We start from the raw sequence: 27,768 nt of genomic DNA on the forward strand, positions 1-27,768 counted from the left end.
TCGATATAGACCATTTATTTTTTCCCTCAAAACAAGGCAGGACCCTCCACGGATCCTTCCCCCTTCCCCCCCGGAACCCATTAAATATAGTGCAAAATATAGACAGCAGATATAAATTCTCAAAACTGACACATTTTAATCAGTAAATAAAATCATTTTTCCTACCATTGTTGTCTGGTGATTTCATGAGTCTCTGGTTGCACTTCCTTCTGACTGTGCATCCAATCTTTCTATCTCTCTGCCCCCCTTCTTTCTGTATTTCTTTCTCTCTCCCTACCCCCTCCTTTCTGTCTTTCTTTCTCTCCTGGCCCCCCAAGCCACCGCCTATTTCTCCAAACCACCACCGCACTAACATCATCATCGTGCAGCAAATGCACAAGCCTTCTCCCCAAAGTCATTTCTGCCGTCAAAGAGGAAGTTCCAGGCCAGACAGGCAGCGATTGGCTGGCCTGGAACTTCCTCTCCGACATCAAAATTGATGGGGAGGGGGGAAAGCTTGTGCAGTTGCTGCATGAAGATAATGTTAGTGCGGCGGTGACTTGGAGAAATAGGCAGCAGCGTCCCGTTTTTAGCTCGCCTGTCCCGCTCCTTCTGACAATTCGGTGGCCCGAAGCTGTGCGTGGGGACAATGGGACAGGCGAGCTAAAAACGGGACGTATGGTCACATTATATAGACACTAAAAAATGACATAGGATCGTTTCCTGCTGTTATAGAGGAAAACACCCTCCAAGGATTCAAGACAAAGTTAGACAAGTTTCTGCTGAACAAGAACATGCACTGGTAGGGCTAGTCTCAGTTAGGATGCTGGTCTTAGACCAGAGGGCCGCCGCTTGAGCGGACTGCTGGGCATGATGGACCACTGGTCTGACTCAGCAGTGGCAATTCTTATGTTCTTATACACAGGGACAGGAACAGTGGTGAATTTTGTCATTGTCTACCACTGACTTAATGGATCCATTATGATTTTTATGGGCGAGCGGTTAAGATCTGTGAGATCCGTGTTTTATCCCGTCCCGTCCTCATCTACACACTTATAGTGTTCCAGGCTTGTGCAGATGAGGACAGATCTTGCAGGGATGGGGAATAGTGTGACCATATGGCTCGAGAAAAAAGGGGAACGATTGAGACATCCGGGTTTTACTTCCATTGAAAGTAATGGAAGTAAGGAGAACAGATTGAGACATCTTGGTTGCTTTCAATTGAAGTAAAACCCGGATGTCTCAATCCGTCCCCTTTTTTCTGGAGCCATATGGTCACACTAGGGATAGAGATAGACAAATTTGTCCCTGTGTCATTCTCTACTAGTGTTGCCTAAGAGTACAGCCCGCCCCGAGCACCAAGTTTCTAGAAAGTAACCTAAAAATAATAATTATAATTACTGTACATACAAACTTTCTACTGCCTCTCCTCTTTCATTCACCCTAGGTCCTGGTTCCGTCTGCAGCAGCAGCGCCCCAGGGCCAGACGGCTCAGTTCCAAGAAGCCGTCAGCGGCCACCGCGCGCAGAACTCACTTAAAAAAACCTTGACGCCAGGCCGGGCCCACGTCACACGCCCTACGTCATACGTTCTGAGGCCGCGTTCCAGCCGCTTGCCCCTCCCCCTTTGCCCCGCTCCGCCGTCGCCTCTGTTCCGTCAGCTGCTGAGCAAACACCGTCTCCCTCGGGCAGAGGCGGCCGCTGTTACCCCGCAGCCACACACCCCCGGAGACGGCGTTCGGGGGGGAGGGGCGCCGGCGGCGACAGCTCCCTCTCTCTCTCGCTGCCCACTGCGGAAAGCCGGCTGCCGGCGGGGGGAGCGAGGCGCGATGGCGACCGGCTCCGCGACGCCTCTATGACAGAAAGGTGAGAGTGGGCGGACGCCTCTGTCCCTTCCCCCACACCCCCCCCTCGGCTCCCGAACGTCCTGGTCTTCGCGCGCTCGACCCGCTCTTCCCCCCCCCCCCCTCCTCCTCCTCCCCTCAGTTGGCATCGCTTCCGGCTCCGCTCTAACGCTCTCCCCTCCCCCCATTTAGATGGAGGACCTGAAGCTGTCCAGAGGAGGAGGAGCGCGCTCGCATCCGGAGGTCCCAGCAGGGTAAGTAGGCAGCGGAGTCGCCCCCCAATTTCCAACCGCTTTCCCCGTGACCCATGGCAACGCTCCCAAACTTTCTCTCTGAAGAATGAGCCTGTGCCCGGGCCATCGCTCACTTGTCCCCCATGCCCGGCGTCACTTTTCCAGGGCTTTGGCAGTGGATTCCCCTCCCCCCCCCACCCGGTGCGGGTCGTTTCTTTGTGGCCGGTGGGAAAGGAGGCGCCTCGTCCTTTTTCATTCACTGACAGCCAAGCCCGGTTGCGGCGGATCAGGCTGCCAACCCGGGGGGTGGTGAATAAATCATTCAAACCAGCAAAATTGGGGGGGGGGGGGAGCGGGGGTTGAAACACCCATCATTTTACTGTAATCTTTTTAAAGTGTGTTTTCATTTCACAATTTACATAGATAGCAGTTTTTTTAAAAAATAATATTTGTGCAGCGTTAGCTAGTTGGCTGCTTGCCAGAAATCTTTGTAGGGGATGCTTGCTTCTTTTTTCTATTTTTTCTTATTAATTTGATGAATCGCTTATCCATAATTTACTAAGCGAATTACAACGAGTTATAATAAACATATTAAAAAACAAACAAATAATATTAAGTAAAAAAGGGTAAAAAAAACCAGACTCATAAACAAACGTAACAGAAATACGAGAGGATAAAGGGGAAAAGTTACATCGTCAATGTTTAGAAAAAAGAGGAAAGAACCATTCAAGGAAAGACATAAGGAAGGATGGCTTGGCTACACGGCATAAATTATGTTTTTTTTAAAGACTAAAGGCATTTCTTTATTTGGTGTTTATAAATGTCACAAATCAGACTTGGAAATTGTATATTATTTCTATCATTCTTGACTATTGAAGTCCACTGAGACAAGCTGGAAGTGATTTAAAGGACATGTATGTTTGTTTCTGTTTGGGAGAAATAAGAATACAGTCGGGGGTTCTTTGTGAGACAGTAAACAGATGTTATTGCCCTACCTTTCACTGTTATGCCCGCAGTGTAATGTATCTTTAAAGGTTTTCAATATCTTTAAGTAAGAACTTTGAGCGAAGCTCTCCCTTTTAAATGAGCATAATTTCTTTGTGTTCTGATGTGCTTAATTTTGTTTCATAAATAGAAGCTAATTTATACATGGTGTGAAGGAAGCATGCAGTGAGCAACTTTTAGGTAAAGTAGCTATTTATGCCTGTGGGTACGCAGTACCTTTTCGGCTGTGCTTTTTCTGTAATTACAGATGTCATTCTTTATTTTCTAAAATAATTGGCAGGGCTCCCCCCCCCATAACATTCTTGACAGGTACAGTTAAGTTGACAAACAGTGCACTTCAGTAGCGCTGTTGGTTCCCAATAGCAGTGGCCAAGAATGTAAAAGTTTGCATTAACACATCCACATCAAAAACTTTAATATAGGAGTCATGCAAATGGGCTAATGATAGTGTGCACTGCCTTGTGGAGGGACTTGTGTTTGATTTCTGATTCGGGTTTTCTATCTGAAAGGTGGCTATTGAGGCAATTAATAAATAAATATTTCTTAGTTTATTAGCACTGAGGATACCGCCAATATCATTAGCCTCTAACAGGTAGATCTCATATAATGATGGTATCCAGTGGTTGGATCTAGGGCCCATGATCACAGGGCTCCAGAGGGAGTCTTGGTATATGTCCCTTGGTCATTTATCTGCTGACATTTATTATAGCAATAAAGACCTGCAAGGTTTGACCAGTCTGCCCAACAAGGTTTTCAAAGCTGAATCTGGCACTCTGATCAGGTGGCACAATGATTAAAGCTACATCCTTAGCACCCTGAAGTTGTGGGTTCAAACCCATGTTGCTCCTTGTGACCCTACATAAGTCACCCAATCCCTCCATTGCCCCAGATACATTAGATAGATTGTGAGCCCACCAGGACGGACAGGGAAAAATGCTTCAGTATCTGAATAAATTCATGTAGACTCTTCTGAACTCCCATGGGAGAACAGTATAGAAAATTGAATAAATAAATAAATTTAATACTGGTATACATGGATGCTCATTTTCAAAGCACATAGACTTACAAAGTTAGTTATGTTATTATGTAACTTTGTACATCTGTGTGCTTTGAAAATGAGTACCTTAATCTCTCTCCCTGCCAATTTTGGGGCCCATACCATTAAAGTCTGCCAGTTATATTGGGAAAGTGGAAACTTGAGAAAAAAAAAAAATCCTACCCCAAAAAAATCATTGGGTAGTTGTGAGTTAAGGCTTATGGTGCCAGACTCTAGCCTTTGTTCCAGTCCAGATCAGAAAAAGCTGCAAGATCCAAAAAGGAAAATCTGATAGGATGTCTCTTAAGATGAAGTTCTGAAGACATTGCTGTGGTGTTAAAAAGAGAATGCAAAATGTTTTTATAAAGATGTTGCTAACTGCCTCTGCAGCTCTTCCAAAATATGTTATCCCAAGGAGCAGGGGCTAAATCTGAGATTTAGAACTGGTTCTTTTGCATAATTGTATAAAGTACTGCTGTTCAGCTGTTAATCTGGTTCATCTTGCATGCAAGGCAAAACGTGTTTTTACTTTTGTAATTTTACCAAGGTTTTATGCTTGATACCAGAACCTTTAGTTAACACACTAACACATATCAAAACACTATTCATTCTTAGTTGATGGTGCCTATTTCCTACTTAGAGGGATTTACAGTATGTGCTGGAAAAAGATAAACCAGCTGATTTGGCATTTTACACTACTTAAGCCTCCTACTATATATGCTCAGCATGTGCACCGTTGATAAAGGTTTCCAGTAAGTCCCAAAAATTCTCTTTTGTATGCTTGAAACATTGTTTATCCTTAAGAACAAGATTTGGACTTGTCGTTTTGCTTCTTTATCTGTGCTTTTGCTTATAGTTTTTTGAATTGTCATCAAAGAATCTTTTCCTATAAAGTGTGCATTATGTGGCCTATATACAGAAAAAGTGTTGCATGTTGTTAGTAAATAGTTATCTTAGAGGCATTAAGGTTCCTAGTTACTAACAAGGAACCTTTATGCATTATTTTATTTTTGTGAAAACTTATTTAAATTAACTGCACTGGCTGCTCTATTTATATTCTTATTTATGATGATTTCTGATCTCAGATTCTATTTGATTTGCATTTTAGATTTACTTACCCTTTCCAAATCTTCTACTTGGTGTTGAGCTGTAGTCAGGTACCCAAATCATATCTGCCTAGGTAGGCTCACAATCTGATTTGTACCTGAGGCAACGGAGAGTGATGACCTTGCCCAAGGTTACACAGAGAATCAGTGAGGGAAATTGGATTTGAACCTTGATTTCCTTGGTTCTTCGTCCATGACTTTAATCAAAAACTACGAGAGAATGGAGGAATAACCTACTGATTATAATAATGTGGTAAAATTGAAGAGAACATTTTAGAAAGCTCTAAGATTAGTTGAGCAATTGTTGGCTTAATGATAGTGTTCAAGAAATTTAAAGCACATATATATTTTTTTTAATATGTTTAATCCTGCCTTGACTGCAGTCATTATAATGTGGCTGCAATAGGGTCATGTGGCAGTTCACTAATCCTCCATGCTGTACAGGTATTAACTCTTGGCCAAAATGACCACAATTATCCTCCATTTGAGTCTTAGCCAGAAGATTGAGTAAAATGATCACACATGGCATACTGTATGTTTGAGTGCTGAAAGGTATAAACTTGCATTGGTGACCAAAGACTATTGACTGAAAAGTCTTTCATGGTTTCTAATTTCCAGTGTCTGTGTTACAGGTTTGAAGAATACTAATAGACCTTCATCATGGTGCAGAAATACCAGTCACCCGTGAGGGTGTACAAACACCCATTTGAACTAATTATGGCTGTAAGTACTAGCTATTAAACTTGAATCTCCTGTCATACAGTATATGCTGTAATTTTTCTTCCCTGCAACCCCTCCCAAACATATGTGCAGCTTAGTCCTCCTTAAGCAATGAAAAGGCATTTCTGTAGGAGAAACAGGCTAAATAATACGGAAATTTTAAGAGTTTAATTTTATATGGGGGAGTTCATAACGTTTTTGATGATCTTCTTTAATAACTGGCCTTCTCCATTTAGAGACAATTATGTACTAATTTGCAGTATGTCATATGTTGGAAGCTTGCAGCTAGTAGCAGCATATCTCCATAACATATGGATTTTTGAGGAGTGGGAGGGTTCAGCATATACCGCTTTCTTTAGCAACTCTCCAGACCGGTACAGTTCACTGATGGGTAATAGCTTTTGGCTGTAATACAAGTAGCTGTGCTTCCCCCTAATATAGCAGTCTGTTCTCAGGTGTGGTAATCTGTTGATAGAACATAAAAATTGCCGCTGCTGGGTCAGACCAGTGATCCATCGTGCCCAGCAGACCCCTCCTGCAGCAGCCCTTAGGTCAAAGACCAGTGCCCTAACTGAGTCTAGCCTTACCTGCGTATGTTCTGGTTCAGCAGGAACTTGTCTTACTTTGTCTTGAATCCCTGTAGGGTGTTTTCCCCTATAACAGCCTCCGGAAGAGCATTCCAGATTTCTACCACTCTCTAGGTGAAGAACTTCCTTACATTTGTACGGAATCTATCTCCTTTTAACTTTAGAGAGTGCCCTCTCGTTCTCTCTACCTTGGAGAGAGTGAACAACCTGTTTTTATCTACCAAGTTTATTCCCTTCATTATCTTGAATGTTTCGATCATGTCCCCTCTCAGTCTCCTCTTTGGAAAGGAGAAGAGGCCCAGTTTCTCTAATCTCTCATGTATGGCAACTCCTCCAGCTCTTTAACCATTTTAGTTGCTCTTCTCTAGACCCTTTCGAGTAGTACTATGTCCTTCTTCATATACGGCGACCAGTGCTGGATGCAGTATTCCAGGTGGGGGCGTACCATGACCTGGTACAGCGGCATGATAACTTTCTCCAATCTGTTTGTGATCCCCTTCTTAATCATTCCTAGCATTCTGTTGGAAGTTGTTTAGTGGCCTTCTTAATCCCGTCTGGTGCCGGACTAAGCTTGGGGAGGGACCCTTTCGGGGGTCTGTCCGACCTCGGGGTTGTCACACTCGAGTCACGAGTTGAGTCACGAGTTGAGTCCCTCTCCCCATTTCCTCCACCTCCCTAAAATTTTTAAAGAGGTGCCTCAGCTGTAAGCCTTGCCACCAGTGGAATCTGTTCTGATAGAAAAAAAAGAAACCCTGAGGCAGTGCCAGTCTGAAGGGAGCCTTCAATTGTCTGTAATTGATTTTTTATTGTTAACCGGCACGGCATTTTTCTTTTAGCTAAGTCGCGTATTGCGCAAGCACTTTTAAAGGGAAAAAATACTCATTGTGCTCTAGATGTGAGGTCAGTGCGGCCAGCCTGTGCTCGTGGTGTCCTGGCTGCCACGAAGGGAAATCCTTGTCGGCCTCGAGTGCCGGCATCTAGGGATCCCCTTTTCGAGTGCCTTGTATACCAGCAGCTGATAGCAGGGAAGCCCGGACTTCCCTCACCGCCCACATAGGAATTCTCCCAGCCACCGACGGTCATGGAAATAAGGTTTCCCTTATCGCCGATGCTGCTAGGGACTTCCTTACCGCTGCTTCGACTTGCCTGCTTTAGCAGCTAGGACGGTTTAGGCTTCTCAGCCACTACAGGCCTCAGGGGTGTTTTTCTCAGCGGGCTTTGCTTTGTTTTTGGTAGGAAGCACCTCCATTTTGTCTCCAGGTTCAAGTGACTTTACCCCTGTATTGGAGAGACAGGGGTAAGGTTTCCGCTGTGTCCTCTTCTTTGGCAGTGATTCCCATTGGCCACCAGGGTTTTTTTCCCCCTGATTTTGTTTTAGCCTTATGCAAGGCTTATCTTCAGGTGGCCAAGGTTCCTGCTTCCACCCTGGGGGTCTCGGGAGGGGGGGTCCTCTGCATCCACTCTTGTTCGGCCCTTCCTCAGCGCCAGTTTCGTCCCAATCATCCAAGCGGCCGAGGGTCTCTTGTTATGATGATTTTTTGTAAAGGGAACAGTTTTTGCTTGATGAGGACCTGGACCCTTTAGTGGACCTCCAGGATCCTCTTGGTGGGTTGGATGCCGCTGGCAGTGGTTTTTCAGTTCTGCCAGCTGGCGAAGATGCGGCAGTGGTGCACATTTCTGCGGGAAGTCGGGTCATCATTTTGTCCTCTTAATGGGCCCTCATGAGGGGGACGGTGCTTCAAGGAGACTATCGTTTCCGCATACCTTCTTCAGAAGAAGCCTGTTCCGTAATTTCTCAAGGCTCATTCCACTCGGGGTCAGGCAGCTTCTTGGGCTGAGTCTTCTCTGGTGCCTCAAGTGGATATCTGTGAAGCCGCGGTTTGGTCTTCTCTGCATTCCTTTGTGCGACACTACCATGTGGACGTTCAGGTGCGTCGGAACACGATGATTAGTAAGCGTGTTCTGTTGGTGGCCCTCCGGGGGTCCCACCCATGATGGGTATTGCTTTGGACCGTCCCACCATTGAACTGTATCAGTCTGAAGAGGTGCTAATTAGGTTCTTACCTGCTAATTTTCTTTTTTTTTAGACTCTCCAGATTTGTATAGTCCCCACCCTGTCGGTCTGTCTTGTTTTTGCGGGGTTCACGTGAAGAGTGCGATATTTCTGCAGATTCTAGTATTTTTATAGGGTCGGAGAGATTAAAAAGAACAGCGGCTTTGGCTCAGCTGGCGAGCTGTGGGGATGTTTGCTGATGGGGCTTTTTTCTGTGCAATTTCCAACAGTCTTGTTCTATGTTAGTTGTTACTCCTGTTAGGAGTGTTGTTACTGTTATAATTAGCACTTCTTAGTTCTGCTTGGCTATTCGGCAGACTGCTATATTAGGGGAAGCACAGCTACTTGTATTGCAGCCAAAAAGTTTTTCTTAGTTTCCACCTGCTGGTCATGGTGAGCTTTTACTCATCAGTGAACCGTACCAGTCTGGAGAGTCTAAAAGAAAGAAAATTAGCAGGTAAGAACCTAATTTCTCCTTCAAAGGCCAAATGCATTATCTTAATAGTGTTTACACCTGTATCCCAGAGCTTTGTTTAGCAGGAGAATTGCATCCCCCTGACCTATTATATTTATTAACCCAGATGGTAATACTCTTCTGTAATTTTAGCTTGTGCAAGCTAGCGTGCAGACTAGTTAAGATATCTTTGGCATGCAAAATACCAATGTAATCCCTGAACCTATTTCCTCTTTTGCTTACGTAAATAATTTGCCCAGTTAAATTTGCTTACTTGAAGTGACTTTTACCACAAATTTAATATGTACAAGTTGTATTCTTGAGTATTTCGGCTAAAAAAGATGTCCTGTGTTCATTTTAATACCTGTGCCAAATTAAAGAATCAAAACGGGGACAAATTTTTCCCCGTCCTCGCAGGAACTCGGTTTCTTGAACCCGTCCCCATTAGTTTTGTCGTTGTCCCTTTCTCTGCCCCATTCTTGTAAGCTCTGTCATAACTACTGCTGCCCGATTCAGGAAAAAAAAAAATAGATTTGATTCAGCCTATTGAATCGATTATTTGATCCAGTTTTCCTGCCCAGTTGGGTATTTTTTTCAAACATCCTGGTGGGTTTATTTTATTGCCTCTTCACCCCTTTTATAGCCTCTTCACCCCCCTTTGCCCTCTCCTAACCACGCTGGTGCTGTGGTGTAAACAAAATAAACAAACAAAAAAGATTTTTCCTTTCTGTTAAATCCTAGCTCACGTTCACGGTCTAACATCACCTCTGCAGGATACACATTTCAAATCTGACACATTGTAATCACAAAATAGAAAATAAAATTATTTTTCTATCTTTTGTTGTCTGATCATTATTCAAATCATTTTGGACCCAGGCTCTGGTTGTCTTCTGATAACTCGCTTGCCAGGGTCTCCTGCCCACTTGTCGTTTTCTTCTTTCTCGGTGCTAACCATCAATCTTCCATCTCTGTCCTCCCCTTCTGTTTCCCTTCCCTCCCCCAGAGGTCTGGCATCTTTCCTTTTTTTCATCTCCATCCCCAGATCCACCTTTTCTCAACTACCCTTTCATCCAGCATGTCTCCCTCCTTTCCCACCACCCCAGGGTCCACAATCTCTCCCTTCCTCTTCCCAACTACCCTTCTATCCAGTATCTATATTCCCCCTCCACACCATCCCTTGTATCCTACTTCTCTCCCATTCTGTTCCTTCCCTCCTTAAATCCCATTGTCCACCATCTCTCTCCCTCTCCTCTGTTTTTAGACCCATTATTTCCCCCCCCCCCAGTCAGGCATATGCACGTCTTTTTGAACCCCCCTTCCCTCCCTCCCTCCGTGTACTTCTACACCAGGGGCCCTCTCCCCCGAAGGCCTGCACCCCCACCCAAAGACCTTTCCCCCCTTGAAGGCCTGCACCATCCCCCCCCTGAAGGCCTGCCTGACTGACACCCCCCCTAAGGCCTGCATCCCCCCCCAAAGACCTGCGTGTTTCCCCTTGGCCTCCTGCTCTTTCATTTTCCTAATTCCAGCAGTGGAGCACCCTGCAGAGAGGATGGCCGGTGCTAGCGATCTTTGCAGGCTGCCATCGATCTCCGGAGCTATCTTCCCTCTGCCGTGGTCCTTCCCCTCCTCTGACATCAGAGGTAGGATCGCGGCAGAGGAAACAATAGCTCCGGAGGCTGATGGCAACCTGCAAAGATCGCTAGCACTGGCGATCCTCTCTGCAGGTTGTTCCGCTGCTGGAATTAGGTAAATGGATACGCGGGAGGCCAGAGGGGAAGCCGGACACTGCAGCACTTTCTGACTGACCCTCCCCCCTCCCCCTCTAAAGCAGGAGTGGCCGGCCAGCAAGAGGCAGCTCTGCCGCTCCTGCTTGAGGGGGGAAGGACCAGTCACCGAATCGGGAGGCTGATTTTGATTTGAATCGTGAATCGGGCAGCATTAGTCATAACCACACAAGCCTCGAACACTTATGATTTTAAAGTGTTTGAGGCTTGTGCAGATGAGTACAGAGCTTGCAGGAATGGGGCTGGGACAGGAAAATTTGTCCCCGTGCCATTCTCTAACATAAATATTTTTTCCTAGGTTCAGTCTAATAGCTCAGAGGCAGTGCTGCACATTGGCTATGTATATGATTGGGATTTGCTTCCTGAACCTAGCTTCTCTTTATCCCAGGACAAGCAGGCAGGTATTCTCACTAGTGGGTGATGTCATCCGACGGAGCCATGATGCGGACGTCTCACAAGCATATTTGTTGCCCACACCGCGCATGCGTGAGTGCCTTCCGCCCGATGCACCGGGCGAGTCTCCTCGGTTCTTACTTTTCCGCGGAGCCGAGAAGTCTGTCTTCGACTCTCTGCGCGAAGTAACTTCACTTGTGCCTTCTAAGTCTGCGGTTTTGGTTTTTTTCCACTCATAATCGTTGATTTTCGTCGTGTTTTCTTGTTTGTTTTTTTTTAAAAAATTTTTTCCTTCCGTTCAACCGGGCAGGCCACGTGACAGCAGCACCGCGGCTTTGACCTAGCGGCGGAGCTTTTTCGGCCTATATCCCGGCCATCACCGGTTTTAAGAAGGCTGTTCAGGTCTGAAGCTACTATGAGCAAATGTGCACAGCCTAAGGCAGTGGTTCTCAAACCTGTCCTGTTTTATGATGGAGAACTGGACAGTACAAATGACAACTACCTTGGTTATGTGAAGCACTGTACAATCATAATGTGTACAGTGCTACATATGTCTGGTAGCAATATAGATATGATAATAGTAGTAGTATGTTCTATCTATTACCAGATTACAGTAAACTATAAATGGGAGTTTTAGTAACACCTTTGATGCAGGCAGAAATCACAAACTAAATGATTTAAAATGTAATATAATATAAAATATTATATTACATTTTACAATCATTTACCCAGTTTTGCAGATAAACTAGATATTTTTGCCAGCTGCTTCTTTGTACAGTCTTTGTTTCCACCATTTTCATGTTAGAAGTTCTGATTGACAAAGGTTTTTCTTTGTGGACTAACCAGAATGAATGGGCTAGTACAGTATTGTTTTTGGTAGTTTTGTAAATTATACATGGCTCTAGTCTTTTTTTCTTCAGATGTTTAAATGATGTCTCTTAAACTAAATTTTGTAAGTTTCTTTTGGAGTCAAGTACATTACCTTTCCTGTATGAGTTGGGTTTGTAATTAGTGAACTTTCCCATTGTTTAAGTGTATGTGTTTCATAGAGATTGAAGCCTGGAACTTTTTTTTTTTTTTAGATGCTCGGGGGAATTTCAGAAATGTTCTTTCCTTTTCTTTCCTGTTAATCATGTTTGTAATAGTTTGGCACAACTTTAGCATAAGCTCACAGGAATTTGATTGTGCTGAGATTGTTCATGAAGATCCTTTTGATGCAAAGTAGTAGCTCGGTTTGCCTTTTCAGTCTTTAAATATTGAGGGCAAAGCTGCCAGCTGTTCACAAACTCTTTGGTAGTTTTTGTTCTGACCTAGAGTACAGTGTGACAAATTGCGACAAATTGCAGATATGACACATTAAACAGAGCTGGGCTGATGCATGTGCAATTTATACAGGTAGTAAAGCCAGAAAATAGAATCTCTCTTTTTTGAGAGCATGAGATGATTATGTGCTTTTAATGTCAATTTGACTGCTTCTCATCCAGTAATTTACCTGTATTAGTGAAGAAAGAAGTCAGTAAAGTCTAATTTAACAAACTTACATGAAACTCTCAAGTTTAGAAATTATAATGACTCAGTGGTGTACCAAGGGTGAAAGGCACCCCTCCCCCACCCTCATCTCCGCCTGCCATATGCACCCCCCCCCTTCACTTTTCCGGTACCTATAGTTGAAGTTGTTGCTCACAGCATTCAACAACGTACTTCTCACGACCCCATCGGCTCTCCCTCTGATGTCACTTTTCTATGCACGGTACCCGGAAGTGACATCAGACGGACAGCTGATAGGGTTGCGAAGAGCATGTTGTTGACCACAGCGAACAACAACTTAAGCTAGAGGTATGGGGGAAGGTGGGATGCGCGCGTGGAGGGGAGGAATGGGAAGAGGAGGAGGGGTGCCGGCGCCTCCACCAACATGGCATTCAGGGCGGACCGTCCCCCTTGTCCCCCCTTACTATGCCACTGTAATGACTTTCATTTCTCATTGACTTTTTTTTGCACATTGACTGAACATGCATTTGGACTTACAGAAGCTGACCTACTGGATAATGTCAAAACAAATGAATGTCTATGAAATAATCTACCCAGACTTTACAGTTTATTTCCTCACTTGTACATCACTTTTAAATGCTTGAAAATACACAACAATCTTTATTTTATTTACTGTTATGGTCATTCCAACAGAAATCTGGTTTAGACCAGTGATTCCCAAATCTGTCTAGGGGGAACTCCACACAGTTGAGTTATCAGTATATGCACAAAGAATATGAATGAGAGATCTAACATAAGAACATAAGAACATAAGAAGCGCCATCTCCGGATCAGACCTTCGGTCCATCAAGTCCGGCGATCCGCACACGCGGAGGCCCTGCCAGGTATACACCTGGCTTATTTTATAGCCAACCATATCTTTATATGCCTCTCTCAAGGAGATATGCATCTAGTTTGCTTTTGAAGCCTAGGACTGTCGATTCTGCAATAATCTCTCCTGGGAGAGTATTCCAGATGTCAACCACTCTCTGTGTGAAGCAGAACTTCCTGATATTAGTCCTGAACTTGTCCCCCCTTAGCTTCATTTCATGTCCTCTTGTCCGTGTCAAATTGGACAATGTAAATAATCTCTGCTCTATTTTGTCGATTCCTTTCAGTATTTTGAAGGTCTCGATCATATCCCCACGCAGTCTCCTCTTCTCAAGGGAGAACAATCCCAGTGTTTTAAGTCGATCCTCATATTCCAGTTTCTCCATACCCTTCACCAGTTTAGTCGCTCGTCTCTGCACCCTCTCCAGCAGTTTTATATCTTTCTTTAGGTAGGGAGACCAATGTTGGACACAGTATTCCAAGTGGGGTCTGACCATTGCCCTATAAAGCGGCATTATAACTTTCTCCGATCTACTTGAGATTCCTTTCTTTATCATGCCCAACATTCTATTTGCCTTCTTTGCCGCTGCCGCGCATTGTGCCGACGGCTTCAGGGTCCTATCTATCAGTACACCCAGATCCCTTTCTTGTTCACTTTTTCCCAGAGTTGCACCTGACATTCTGTACTCGTATTCCTTATTTTTACTGCCTAAATGCATTACCTTGCATTTCTCCACGTTGAACTTCATCTGCCATTTCTCCGCCCACTTTTCTAACCGACACAAATCTCTCTGGAGTTCCTCACTGTCCTCCTGCGATCTGATTGCCCGGCAGAGTTTTGTGTCGTCTGCAAACTTGATGATCTCACTGGATGTTCCGTTTTCCAGGTCATTGATATAAATATTAAAAAGGATCGGCCCAAGTACCGAGCCCTGGGGTACACCACTAGTCACTTTCTCCCAGTCGGAGAACTTCCCATTAATGCCCACTCTCTGCTTCCTGTTATCCAGCCATTTGCCTATCCATCTTTGTATATCTCCCTCTATGCCATGGCTTTGTAGTTTCCTGAGAAGTCTTTCGTGTGGGACTTTGTCAAATGCTTTCTGGAAGTCCAAGTATATTATGTCCACCGGCTTTCCACTATCAATTTGCTTGTTTACGGTCTCAAAGAATTGGAGTAAATTCGTCAAACACGATTTCGCTTTCCTGAATCCATGTTGACTGGGTTTCATCAAGTCGTGTGTGTCCAAGTGCTGAACTATGCTATCCTTGATCAGTGATTCAATCATCTTGCCGGGGACAGACGTAAGACTCACAGGTCTATAGTTGCCCGGTTCTCCTCTTGATCCTTTCTTGAAAATTGGCGTGACGTTCGCTTTCCTCCAGTCGTCTGGTATCTGACCAGTTCTGATTGACAGGTTTGCAAGTTTTTGCAATAACTCTCCAATTTCAACCTTCAATTCCTTCAAAACTCTCGGGTGAATTTCATCCGGTCCAGGGGATTTGTCACTTTTAAGTTTGTCGATCTGGTAGTATATCTGATCTAAGTTCACTTCAAATGTGGTGAGGCTGTCCTCTATTTCTCCTGTAAACAGTTTCTCCGCTTCAGGTATTGTTGAGGTGTCCTCCTTTGTAAAGACGGACGCAAAGAAGGAATTTAGTTTGTCTGCGATTTGTTTATCTTCCTTGATGTACCCTTTTCTTCCCTTGTCGTCCAGGGGTCCCACTGCCTCTTTTGCAGGTTTTTTCCCTTTCACGTATCTAAAGAAGGGCTTGAAGTTTTTGGCCTCCCGGGCTATTTTTTCCTCATAGTCCTGTTTTGCTTCCCTCACCGCCTTGTGACATTTCTTCTGTTCATCTTTATGTTTGTTCCAGGCTTCGGTTGTCTTCGTGCATTTCCATTTTTTGAAAGAGTCCTTCTTTTCTTTTATGGCTTCCTTCACCTGTATGGTAAGCCATGCCGGTTCTCCTTTGCTTTTAGTTCTCCGATCTTTGGAAATCCTCGGAATGTAGAGATCTTGTGCTTCTGCAATAGTATTTTTCAATAGGCACCATGCCTGATCTACTGTTTCAAGTTTGTCCACCATCTTCTCGAGTCGTTTTGTTACCATGGCTCTCATGCAATCGTATTTACCCTTTTTAAAGTTTAAGGTGGTGGTTAAGGTTTTGGCATGTTTCCCTTTCCCGATGTCAAGTTTAAAGTTGATTACATTGTGATCACTCGTTCCCAGTGGAACCATGACTTCTACTTCTGTTATCGGTCCGGTGAGACCATTTAGGACCAAGTCCAAGGTGGCGTCGCCTCTTGTCGGCTCTTTTATCATTTGCTCCAGGAAGCAATCCCCTAGCACCTCCAGGAATTTGGCCTCCTTGCCGCAGTTGGAGGCTCCTAGTTTCCAGTCTATTCCTGGGAAATTGAAGTCTCCCAATATAACTACAACCGACAACAGCCCCGGTCTGACAAACCTCCCTGCCCTTAACCGCGAATCTAAATTACCTTCTTACAGCTGCTGTAAGAAGGTAATTTAGATTTGCGGCTACAGGGCAGGGAGGATTGTCGGACCCGGGCTGTTGTCGGTCGGGGAAGTGCCACAAAAGTAAGGGGACCTGGCCGGCTGTGCTGCAGGCAGGGCGGGGCGGACCGCCCCCCTCCCTTGGTAGCCACTCGAACCGCGAGGCTACTCTCCTCCTTACCTGCCCTGCCTGCAGCACAGAGCCGAACGGAAGTCTTCCCGACATCAACGCTGACGTCGGAGGGAGGGAGGGCTTTGTTTAAGCTTTGTTTAAGCCCTCCCTCCCCTCCGACGTCAGCGCTGACGTCGGGAAGACTTCCGTTCGGCTCTGTGCTGCAAGCAGAGAAGGTAGAGAGAAGAAGAGCTGCGCGACTGAGTACATCCAGCCCCGCAGGAGCCCCGCGACCCTCAGAGGCGTCCCCATGGGATCCCCGCGACCCTCGGGGGCGTCCCCACAGGATCCCCGTGACCCGAAGGGGGAACCCGCGGGATGCCTGCGGGTCCCGCGGGATTCCCGTCGTCCCCGTTCCCGTGCAGCTCTCTAGTCTGCACTGGTGGCAGCTATGTTTTGCACAGAGAAAAATCATGTTGGCACATCCAGTGTTGCATGTGCTGGAATGCTATTCTGTGAACAATAGTTTTTGAAATATGACACATACAACTCTTTCTCCACAATAACTGATCCCTAGAGCTGATAATCACTAGCTTTTAACTCTGTTAAGTTCACTCATTCTGTACCATCTTTTAATCATTGTAAACCGAATAGAACTTCACGGTCCTGCGGTATATAAATTGTTATTATTATTATTAACCCTGGAAAATCATACAGATCTATTGTTCAAGAAATGCATATTGGTCCTATGGAAGCTCCGCACCATCAAAAAATTCTTTGACGAATCATCTTTTCATTTAATAGTACAATCATCCATCTTGAATACCCTGGATTACTGTAATATTATATACCTAGGAGCTTATAAAAAGACACTTAATAAGCTGAGATTAATTCAGAACACTGCGGTCCGCCTAATCTTTGGTTTGAAAAAATCTGAACACATTACCCCTTATTTTCAGAAACTTCACTGGTTGCCTGTGGAATCTAGAGTTCTCTTCAAATTTGCCTGCATTAGCTACAAAGCTGTTTTGGGGATGCTCCCAGCTTACCTTGCCTCTCAGTTCTCTCTAAACTGTTCTAATAAGAGCACCCACAGAACAAACCTATTTAATTATCTTCCCCCCTTTGATAGAATGCTAACATTCCAGGCAGCTAAATCAAACGCATGGCTTGTAAAACCCATACTAGAGGCCACTTCTTACGTTGACTTCAGAAAAATACTGAAGACACATCTGTTTGACAAGTTTTTAAAATTTCAATCATGTTCCTCCAACCTCATTATCAATTCCCAACAGCCGTCCACATCTTAATTTACGCCACTGTTCCAACTTTTAGACTTTAGATCTAATCGATGTACTCTCAACTGTAATTGTATTCCAGTCTGAACGTTTTTACCTTGTACCATTTGCTTGTTTCTATCCTGTATCAGACTGAATGTTTTGTTCTAATTTGTATTTCATTCTTTGACTGTATGTTTCTTTACTGTAAACCGCTTTAAACTTCTGGTATAGCGGTATGTGCTGGAATGCTATTCTACAGCATTCCAGCACATACACAGATAACATGCATATAATTTGGTGTCAATACTTTTTTTTTTTTTTTGTAATACCAATACTATTTGTCAAAAGTTCAGCCCTTTACTTTTTGTCCCAGCATACTACCTCCTCAGCTTGTGCTCATTCTCTTCGGTGAAGTCAGAAAAAATTGCAGGTCTTTAATGCATACAGTAAGAGAAGAAATAGGCATGGAATTCCCATTAGCACTAACTGCATAAAATTATCTTGTTCTTAACTCCTCTTCAGACTTTACATTAAAGCCCCAGTGTCAGAAAACCCTGCTCTCAGAGAGCCTTCTGGTCTTCTGCACACTTCTCTCTTTCTGTGTTGGATAGATGATACTATCATTACCACAGGATTTAAATGAACAGTGAGCTGTGCAAATTTAGCACACAGTTCATGTGCAAAACTTTAACATTGGGTGCCCATATTAAGCTGCATACAAAGCCTAACGTGCTTTTACATCAGTTGCTCAGTTGTGCCTGAGGCATTGGTGAGTAAAAGAATTAGCCCAAGGTCAAACAGAACATCAGTGGAAACAGCAGGATTTGAACCCTGGCTTTCCTAGTTTTCAGTCTGCTGCTCTAACCATTAGGCTGCTAACTTGGGTTCAAATTTCATGGGGTCATATAGACTGCAGGGCTGGTGACTCCACATTTATAAATCACAGGGTAAGTGGAACACTCCTGACAGGGATAAAAAAGGTGATGATGGTCCCCTTGCATATTGTAGCGAGATTACCCAGTTGGAGTAACTGCAACTCATAATTGGCAGCATGATGGTTAGCCTTTTATTAGAAAAAAAAATCCAGCATTTTTGTGAGCAAGATAGTGTAAGGAGACTATTTGTACAGATACTTGAAGGTGCAAATTTAGCCTTGGCCAGGAAGTTGATACCCAGTGGCTACCAGGAAGCATTAAAGTATCTCGGGTTTAACAAACTTTGTTCACATACATCTGAGAGGATCATTTAGAGATTGTGAGTAGTGTGAAAGGTGGGCCAAGGTGTTATACTTGGTTTGGTATTACCAGTAGTCGATGCATTTATATAGGAGGATTAATGGAAAGAAGAATAGTCTCTGTGTCTGCCATAAAGGCAAGGGAAGTTTTGAAATCAGGATGTGGGTGAACAAAAGGAAATTTAGACAGGTACGTGAATGTTTATTATGTTGTAATGTGCTGAGTGTGTAACTTATTTTTTTTACTAAAGTATAAGTAAAATATTGATGCATCATTATTGTGGCTTATCCTCCGATAACATTCTCAAAGCACAGTGATCTCATAGCAGCAGCCTATTCATTTTCTAGGTGATATAGGATAATGGACAGCCATCCTAGCTTCTGAATGCTGTAACTTGATCATGGGTAGTATGCTTTTCTTATGAACTCTGTCAATATCTTCACACCTTTGTAGTTAACTCTTTGGGCAATAAGAAATGTGTACATGTTCTTCAAATACACGTTTCTTGGCACTCTTAACACATTGATCTTTTGTAGGGAAAAAGAGTTGTATATAAATCTTATTAACTTAGGAACCCAGTAGACCAGAAAAACTGTGGCCCAAATTTAAACCTGATTTTTAAAGAGATGCCTTTTGGTATAGAAACATAAAAATAAAGGCCAAATGACCCATCTAGTCTGCCCATCCACAGCATCCACTATCTCCTCTCCCTAAGAGATCCCATGTGACTGTCCCAAGCTTTCTTGAATTTATACAGTCTTTGTTTCCACCAACTCTATTATTCCACACATCTACCTCCATTTCTGTAAGAATTTCTTTAGGTTACCACTGAGCCTATCACCTCTTAATTTCATCCTATGCCCCCTCATTCCAAACTTTTCTTTCATTTGGAAAAAGACTCACCTGTACATTAATGCCACAGAAATATTCCCCTCTCCTGCTTTTCTTCCAGAGTATACATATAAGTTCTGGGTTTGATAATTTAAAAAATATATTTATCCCAGGACAAGCAGGCAGCATATTCTTGACTGATGGGTGATGGCACCGACGGAGCCCCGGTACGGACACTTTTAGAGTGATTGCACTCTAAGAACTTGGAAAGTTCTAGAGACCGCACCGCGCATGCGCGAGTGCCTTCCCGCCCGACCCCGACGCGCGGTCCCTCAGTTTCTTAGTTTCCGCGGAGCTAAGAAGTCGCATTTTCAACGGCTGTTGAAATATTTTTTTCATTCGCCTTCCCGCTCGCGTAAACTTTCTCGGGTTCTTTTTGCCCTTCCTTTTTTCTTTCTTTTAAAAAAAAAAAAAAAAATTTTCTCTTGTTTTTGTCAAGTTTCTTGATTTGACCCGGCGGGGCCTACTGCCATCATCGAGGCCTCGGCCTTCGATTTGGCAGAAGCCGTTTTTACGTTCATGCCCCCCCAGCCCGGGTTCAAGAAGTGCCAGCGGTGTGCACGGCCTATTTCCCTGACAGACCCGCACAACTGGTGCCTTCAGTGTCTGGGTCCAGAACATCAGGCCTCTACCTGCACCCGCTGTGCCACTTTGAAAAAGCGGACTCTCAAAAATCGAGAGATACAGCAGAAACTGCTTTTCGGCACCGACATGTCCGACCCCGCGTCTTCGGCGCCGGTCTCGGTACCTGTTTCGTCGGCACCCACCTCATCGACGCCACGCGATACCGCGTCGACGTCGCAGCATGCAGGTAAGCCGGCTAAGAAGCCTTCCCCGCTGGAACGTCCTCCGGTCTCCATTGCAGAGAGTCCAATCCTGCCGACTGTGAGGCGCCAGCGGAAGCGCTCCGCCCCTATTGAGGTGAGTCCCTCGACATCGGGCTCCTCATCTCCGGGGCGTCGAGCGGCACCGCAGGTACCGCAGAAGAAAAAAGCGGTACCGGTGCCCTCCCTTGATGATCGCATTGCGGCCATCTTGCAGGTACAGCTGAAGGAACAGCTCAAACAACTCCTTCCAGCTCTCCTGACACCGAGCCTTCCGGTATCGGTCCCCACTGAGCCACCGGTACCGATCGTGGAACAGCCAGTATTGTCACCAACCACTCCTTCGGTACCGGTACACTTGACCTCATCGACATCGATGCCTGTCCTTGCACCGGAGTCTAGGTCTCATCACCAATCGGTACAGACATCGGCTCCGGTGCGACCGATAACATCGCCCGGTACCGCGTCGGTGAGGTCGGGTAAGTCGGTACAGAAGTCCCGACACCGAGAACCATCCACCCCTGAGTCTCGGGACCGTGGTCCCCATGTTCGAGACCCTGATCTGTGGGGCGACTCTGAAGAACCTCTTCAGTCAGAAGGGGAGTGTTCATCAGAGGAAGACGAGCCTGTTCTGCAGGATATTTCCTCCAAACCTGATTCCACCTCTTTCTCTTCTTTTTTAAGAGATATGTGTGAATCTCTTTCCATTCCTTTGGAGGCTGAGTCTAAAAAGTCCAAAGCTTTTTTGGACGCTCTTGATTTTGACCAGCCTCCAAAGGAATTCTTGAAACTCCCTTTACATGACATCCTGAGGGAGACCTTTTACAAGAATCTGGAGACTCCTCTTACTATCCCGGGAGCTCCTCGCAAATTGGATTCCCTTTATAAAGTAATCCCCATTCCTGGTTTTGATAAACCACAACTCTCTCATGAGTCTCTTCTTGTAGAATCTACCCTCAAGAAGTCCTTGGGAGCTAGTGTCTATGCCTCTGTCCCTCCTGGCAGAGAGGGTAAAGCCATGGACAAATTCGGTAAGCGACTTTACCAGAATGCGATGCTTGCTAATCGTTCTGGTAACTATGCTTTTCATTTTTCATTTTATTTAAAGCATCTCCTTACCACCATGGCTTCCTTTGAGCAGTACCTTCCTGTGGGGAATCGTGAGGCTTTCCATCAGTGCTCTTCAGCTCTTTTCCAGCTCAGAAAATTCATGGTAAGGTCTATATATGACACTTTTGAGCTTACCTCTAGAGCAACAGCCATATCTGTAGCCATGCGCCGTTTGGCTTGGCTCAGAGTCTCTGAGCTTGATGTTAATCATCAAGACCGGTTGGCTAATGCCCCATGTTTAGGGGATGAGCTGTTCGGAGATTCTATGGACTCAACGACCCAGAAGCTCTCGGCTCATGAAACCCGCTGGGATACCCTTCTTAAGACCAAGAAGAAACCTCCACCTTCACGGCCATTCAGACAGCAAACGGCCTATCAGCGGCGTTTTGTGGCTCGTCCCTTACAGCCTTCCACTCAGCAACCTAGGAGGCAGCGTCAACAGCAGCGGCAAACACCTAGGCCTCAGCAGCAACAACAAGCTAAGCCGCCTCCTCCACAAAAATCGACTCAGCCCTTTTGACTTGATCCTCGAGGGCATAGCCAGCGTTCAACCATCTCCTCTCCTCCCTCAACCGATAGGAGGATGTCTATCTTTCTTTCTCAGCCGGTGGGAAGTTATCACTTCGGACCAGTGGGTCCTCAACATCATCCGCCACGGCTACTCTCTCAACTTTCACACCCTTCCGGGCCAAAGTCTACCAAAAGAGTCTGCTTTGCACACTCCTCAATCTGCCCTCCTTTGTCAGGAGGTTCAGTCCCTCCTGCTTCTGAACGCCATAGAGGAAGTTCCTCTGGACCAAAGAGGGCAAGGATTTTACTCCCGGTATTTTCTAGTCCCCAAGAAAACAGGAGACCTCAGACCAATTCTAGATCTGCGAGATCTCAACAAATGTTTGGTCAAAGAAAAATTCAAGATGCTATCTCTAGCTACGCTTTATCCTCTCCTCGATCACAACGACTGGCTATGCTCTCTCGATCTCAAAGAGGCCTACACTCACATTCCAATTCATCCGGCCTCCAGACAGTACCTTCGCTTCATGATCAATCACTGTCATTACCAATACAGAGTGCTCCCCTTCGGTCTTGCCTCCTCTCCAAGAGTGTTCACAAAATGTCTGGTAGTGGTGGCAGCGTTTCTCCGCTCCCACCACCTTCAGGTTTTTCCCTACCTGGACGATTGGTTAATCAAGGCCATTTCATCTCAGACTGTTCTTCTGGCCACCAACCAGACCATCTTATTTCTACAACTAATGGGGTTCGAAATCAATATACCCAAGTCTCACCTTCTGCCTACACGGAGACTTCAATTCATTGGAGCGGTACTGGACACGGTCCAGATGAGAGCCTTCTTGCCGGACAACCGTCTTCACAACCTCCAATTACTCTGTCAGCAGGTTCTGTCCCAGCACTCCATTTCTGCAAAGCAGATGATGATTCTCTTGGGTCACATGGCCTCCACAGTTCATGTCACACCCCTGGCACGACTTCACCTGCGCACTCCTCAATGGACCCTGGCTCTCCAGTGGTCTCAAGCGACAGACTCTTGCTCACGACACATATCTGTGACATCGTCTCTTCGTCAGTCTCTGCAATGGTGGTTGATATCCTCAAATCTCTCCAGGGGCCTTCTGTTCCATCTGCCTCCTCATCATCTGGTCATCACCACCGACGCCTCCCCTTATGCATGGGGAGCTCATCTGAACGAGTTCCAAACTCAGGGCCTTTGGACTCCTCAGGAAAAGAAGCATCACATCAATTTCCTGGAACTCAGGGCAATGTTCTATGCCCTCAAGGCCTTCCAACACCTTCTATTTCCGCAAGTCCTTCTAATTTGCACAGACAACCAGGTGGCTATGTACTACATCAACAAGCAAGGGGGAACGGGCTCTCGCCTCTTATGCAAGGAAGCCCAGAGAATCTGGTCTTGGGCATCCTCGTGCCGCTTATTCCTGAAAGCGATTTACATTCAGGGAGAACAGAACTACTTAGCGGACAAGCTCAGCAGAGTTCTCCAACCCCACGAATGGACTCTCGACCCATCGACTCTACAGTCCATCTTCGCACAATGGGGCACTCCTCAGGTGGACCTTTTTGCAGCTCCTCACAATCATCAGCTGCCCCAATTCTGCTCCAGACTTTACTCTCCTCACCGTCTGGCAGCGGATGCGTTTCTTCTGGATTGGTCCAATCTGTTCCTTTATGCTTTCCCTCCTCTGCCTCTCATGCTTCGGACCTTGTTCAAATTAAAGAGGGAACGAGCCACCATGATCCTGATTGCACCACGGTGGCCCAGACAGCATTGGTTCTCCCTTCTACTTCAACTCAGTTCCAGGGATCCATTTCTACTTCCACTGTTTCCATCTCTGCTTACACAAGATCAGGAAACCCTCCTCCATCCCAACCTGCAATCTCTACACCTGACAGCTTGGTATCTCTCGGGCTGACTTCAACTGATCTTTTGTTATCTCAGCCTGTTCGCTCCATCTTGGATGCCTCCAGGAAACCAGCCACTCTGCAATGTTACTATCAAAAGTGGACGAGGTTTTCTTCTTGGTGTCTCCTACATCATCATGACCCCAAGTCTCTTGCTGTGGAACCTCTATTGGATTATCTGCTTTCTCTGTCTACTTCTGGTCTCAAGTCTACTTCCATCAGAGTTCATCTCAGTGCCATTACGGCTTTTCATGAGCCAGTCCAGGGGAAACTCCTTTCAGCTCATCCCCTGGTCTCCAGATTCATGCGAGGTCTTTTCAATCTGAAACCACCTCTCAAAGCACCTCCGGTGATCTGGGATCTGAACGTGGTTCTTTCCGCCTTGATGAAGCCTCCATTTGAACCCTTGGCTACTGCCTCTTTCAAGTTTCTCACTTGGAAGGTACTTTTTCTTATTGCTCTCACCTCTGCCAGGAGGGTCAGTGAGCTACATGCACTAGTTTCTGATCCACCTTTCACTGTCTTTCATCACGACAAGGTGGTTCTACGTACACATCCAAAGTTTCTCCCTAAGGTTGTTTCTGAGTTCCATATCAACCAATCTATTGTACTTCCTGTTTTTTTCCCTAAACCTCACTCTCATTCCGGGGAACAGGCTCTTCATACTTTGGATTGTAAGCGGGCTTTAGCTTACTATTTAGACCGTACTAAGCCCCACAGATCATCTCCCCAACTTTTTTTGTCCTTTGATCCGAATAAATTGGGACGTCCTGTTTCTAAACGTACGCTATCTAATTGGCTTGCTGCGTGCATTTCATTCTGCTATGCTCAGTCCGGACTGACGCTGGAAGGTTCTGTCACGGCGCATAGAATTAGAGCTATGGCAGCATCTGTAGCTTTCCTCCGTTCCACGCCCATTGAGGAAATATGCAAAGCTGCTACGTGGTCCTCAGTCCATACTTTTACATCTCATTATTGTCTGGATGCTTTCTCCAGACGGGATGGACATTTCGGCCAATCTGTTTTGCAAAATTTGTTTTCCTAATGGCCAACCTTCCCTCCATCCCTCTTTTTGTTAGCTTGGAGGTCACCCATCAGTCAAGAATATGCTGCCTGCTTGTCCTGGGATAAAGCACAGTTACTTACCGTAACAGGTGTTATCCAGGGACAGCAGGCAGATATTCTTGCGTCCCACCCACCTCCCCGGGTTGGCTTCTTAGCTGGCTTATCTTAACTGAGGGACCGCGCGTCGGGGTCGGGCGGGAAGGCACTCGCGCATGCGCGGTGCGGTCTCTAGAACTTTCCAAGTTCTTAGAGTGCAATCACTCTAAAAGTGTCCGTACCGGGGCTCCGTCGGTGCCGTCACCCATCAGTCAAGAATATCTGCCTGCTGTCCCTGGATAACACCTGTTACGGTAAGTAACTGTGCTATACTGTATATTTAATATATACTGTATATTTAATATATACTGTATATTTGATAATTTAAAAAATATATACTGTATACTTAATATATACTTATATTTAATATATACTGTATATATACTTAATATATATACTATATATACTTAATATATACTGTAATATATACTGTATATTTAATATATACTGTATATTTGATAATTTAAAAAATATATACTGTATACCCCAATACATTCGTAATGAAAAAGATATTTGAATATTTAAACATTTTTTTAAATCTTATTTATTTAGAGATGCCTTCAATGTTTAAAGCATGGCATGTTCATAATTGCTGAGATTTTACCTCCCATTATCTATTGTTATTTCCACTATTCTACCCCAATCGAAAATTGTAACTTTTATCCTTTCCTTCCCAACTATATGTTTGTTCAAGTTAAAAGTTTGTTGTTAGATTGTGAACCTCTTTTTACTTTACTATATTTTTGTTATGTACATCGCTTAGTGATTATAATAGGCGATTAATCAAATTTTGCTAATAAACTTGAATAAACTTGATATGTAAATATTCAATAAACTTACATACTGCAACGTGACAATCAGGCTCGAGGAATGGGCATCGACATGGCAGATGAGGTTCAACGTGGATAAGTGTAAAGTGATGCATGTCGGTAACAAAAATCTCATGCACGAATACAGGATGTCCGAGGCGGTACTTGGAGAGACCTCCCAGGAAAGGGATTTGGGCGTTCTGATCGACAAGTCGATGAAACCGTCCACGTAATGTGTGGCGGCAGCAAAAAGGGTAAACAGAATGCTAGGAATGATAAAGAAGGGGATCATGAACAGATCAGAGAAGGTTATCATGCCGCTGTACCGGGCCATGGTGTGCCCTCATTTGGAGTACTGCGTCCAGCACTGGTCGCCGTACATAAAGAAGGACACGGTACTACTTGAAAGGGTCCAGCGAAGAGCGACTAAGATGGTTAAGGGGTTGGAGGAGCTGCCTTACAACGAAAGATTAGAGAAACTGGGCCTCTTCTCCCTCGAACAGAGGAGATTGAGAGGGGACACGATCTAAACATTCAAGGTACTGAAGGGGATAGGCTTAGTAGATAAGGACAGGTTGTTCACCCTCTCCAAGGTAGGGAGAACGAAAGGGCACTCTCTAAAGTTGAAAGGGGATAGATTCCGTATAAATGTAAGGAAGTTCTTCTTCAACCAGAGAGTGGTAGAAAGCTGGAACGCTCTTCCGGAGGCTGTTATAGGGGAAAACACTCTTCAGGGATTCAAGACAAAGTTAGACAAGTTCCTGCTGAACAAGAACGTGCGCTGTTAGGGCTAGTCTCGATTAGGGTGCTGGTCTTTGACCAGAGGGCCGCCACTTGAGCGGACTGCTGGGCATGATGGACCACTGGTCTGACCCAGCAGCAGCAATTCTTATGTTCTTAATATAACAAGTCAAGTCTGACATATTCATAAAATAAATATAAGAGAAAATAGACAATTACTGATGTATGAATTTGAATTAATTAGGCTTAAATCCAGTAGTACATAAGCAGAATGACAGCTTGTAAAGCCAATCTGTGCTTTAATACAATGCAGCAGATCTGAAGCATATTAATTAGTTTCAAGATTTTGGCTACAGTATTTTGTTATTAACCTCTCACTGATGACTATTAGATTTGAAAGGATGTGAGAAATCCTATTTATCGTTATAACTCTTTCCCATGAAATCAAGGTATCCTTTTATATGTGAAAAAGAATGATGGATCAGAAAAATGCAGCAGGCTTTGCTCATCTAGACTTTAATAAGACTTTTGACACTGAGTGCCTGGGAGTAAGACTAAGAGCTCCTTTTACTAAGGTGCACTAGCGTTTTTAGTGCACGCACAAGATTAGCGCACACTAGCCAAAAAATTACCGCTTGCTTAAAAGAAGGCAGTAGCGGCTAGCGCGCACTAAAACCGCTAGCGTGCCTTTGTAAAAGAAGCCCTAAGTTGTTGTTTTTTTTTGTTTTGTTTTCTTTTTTATGTTCAAATAATTTTTCTTGAGCCAAAAGGGAATAACAGATACAGAAGATATAGCCAAAGAAACGGGGCTCAGCATGAACAATTTTCACATGAGATCACCCCTCCACCCCCCTTCTGGAGTCCCCGACCACAAGAAACGTATGAAATGAAATGAAATACTGGAAAGCAAAAAAACAAAAAATGCAGTACAACAAAATCAACAATTCAAAATATGACTCCTGGCCAGGAATGTTATCATGTTCCAGAAGGGCTCCCAGGTCGCTTGAAAACACGATCACCGCAGATTATAAAGGTCAGGGACACCCCAGTGCTCCCAAGAGCAGGGTAATCATCTCAATCCTCCACAACGAAATAGATGGGGCATCCA

General features: G+C 44.8%; 1 protein-coding gene across 4 annotated transcripts in view; it reads left to right on the forward strand.

The window, feature by feature from the left end:
- The first annotated feature begins 1,556 nt into the window (after window positions 1–1,556).
- SEC14L1 (SEC14 like lipid binding 1) overlaps window positions 1,557–27,768 on the forward strand; it is a 128,449-nt gene continuing 102,237 nt past the window's right edge. For 3 of the 4 annotated variants that reach the window (XM_033960773.1, XM_033960771.1, XM_033960774.1), the window contains exons 1-3: window positions 1,557–1,844; window positions 2,015–2,076; window positions 5,835–5,925. In XM_033960773.1, the coding sequence (XP_033816664.1) occupies window positions 5,863–5,925 (63 nt within the window). In that variant the 5' untranslated portion in view covers window positions 1,557–1,844; window positions 2,015–2,076; window positions 5,835–5,862. The remainder of the gene's footprint in view (window positions 1,845–2,014; window positions 2,077–5,834; window positions 5,926–27,768) is intronic. The other variant, XM_033960772.1, reaches the window with a different exon arrangement.

Source organism: Geotrypetes seraphini, chromosome 10 (genome assembly GCF_902459505.1).
Source record: "Geotrypetes seraphini chromosome 10, aGeoSer1.1, whole genome shotgun sequence".
Lineage (NCBI taxonomy): Eukaryota > Metazoa > Chordata > Amphibia > Gymnophiona > Dermophiidae > Geotrypetes > Geotrypetes seraphini.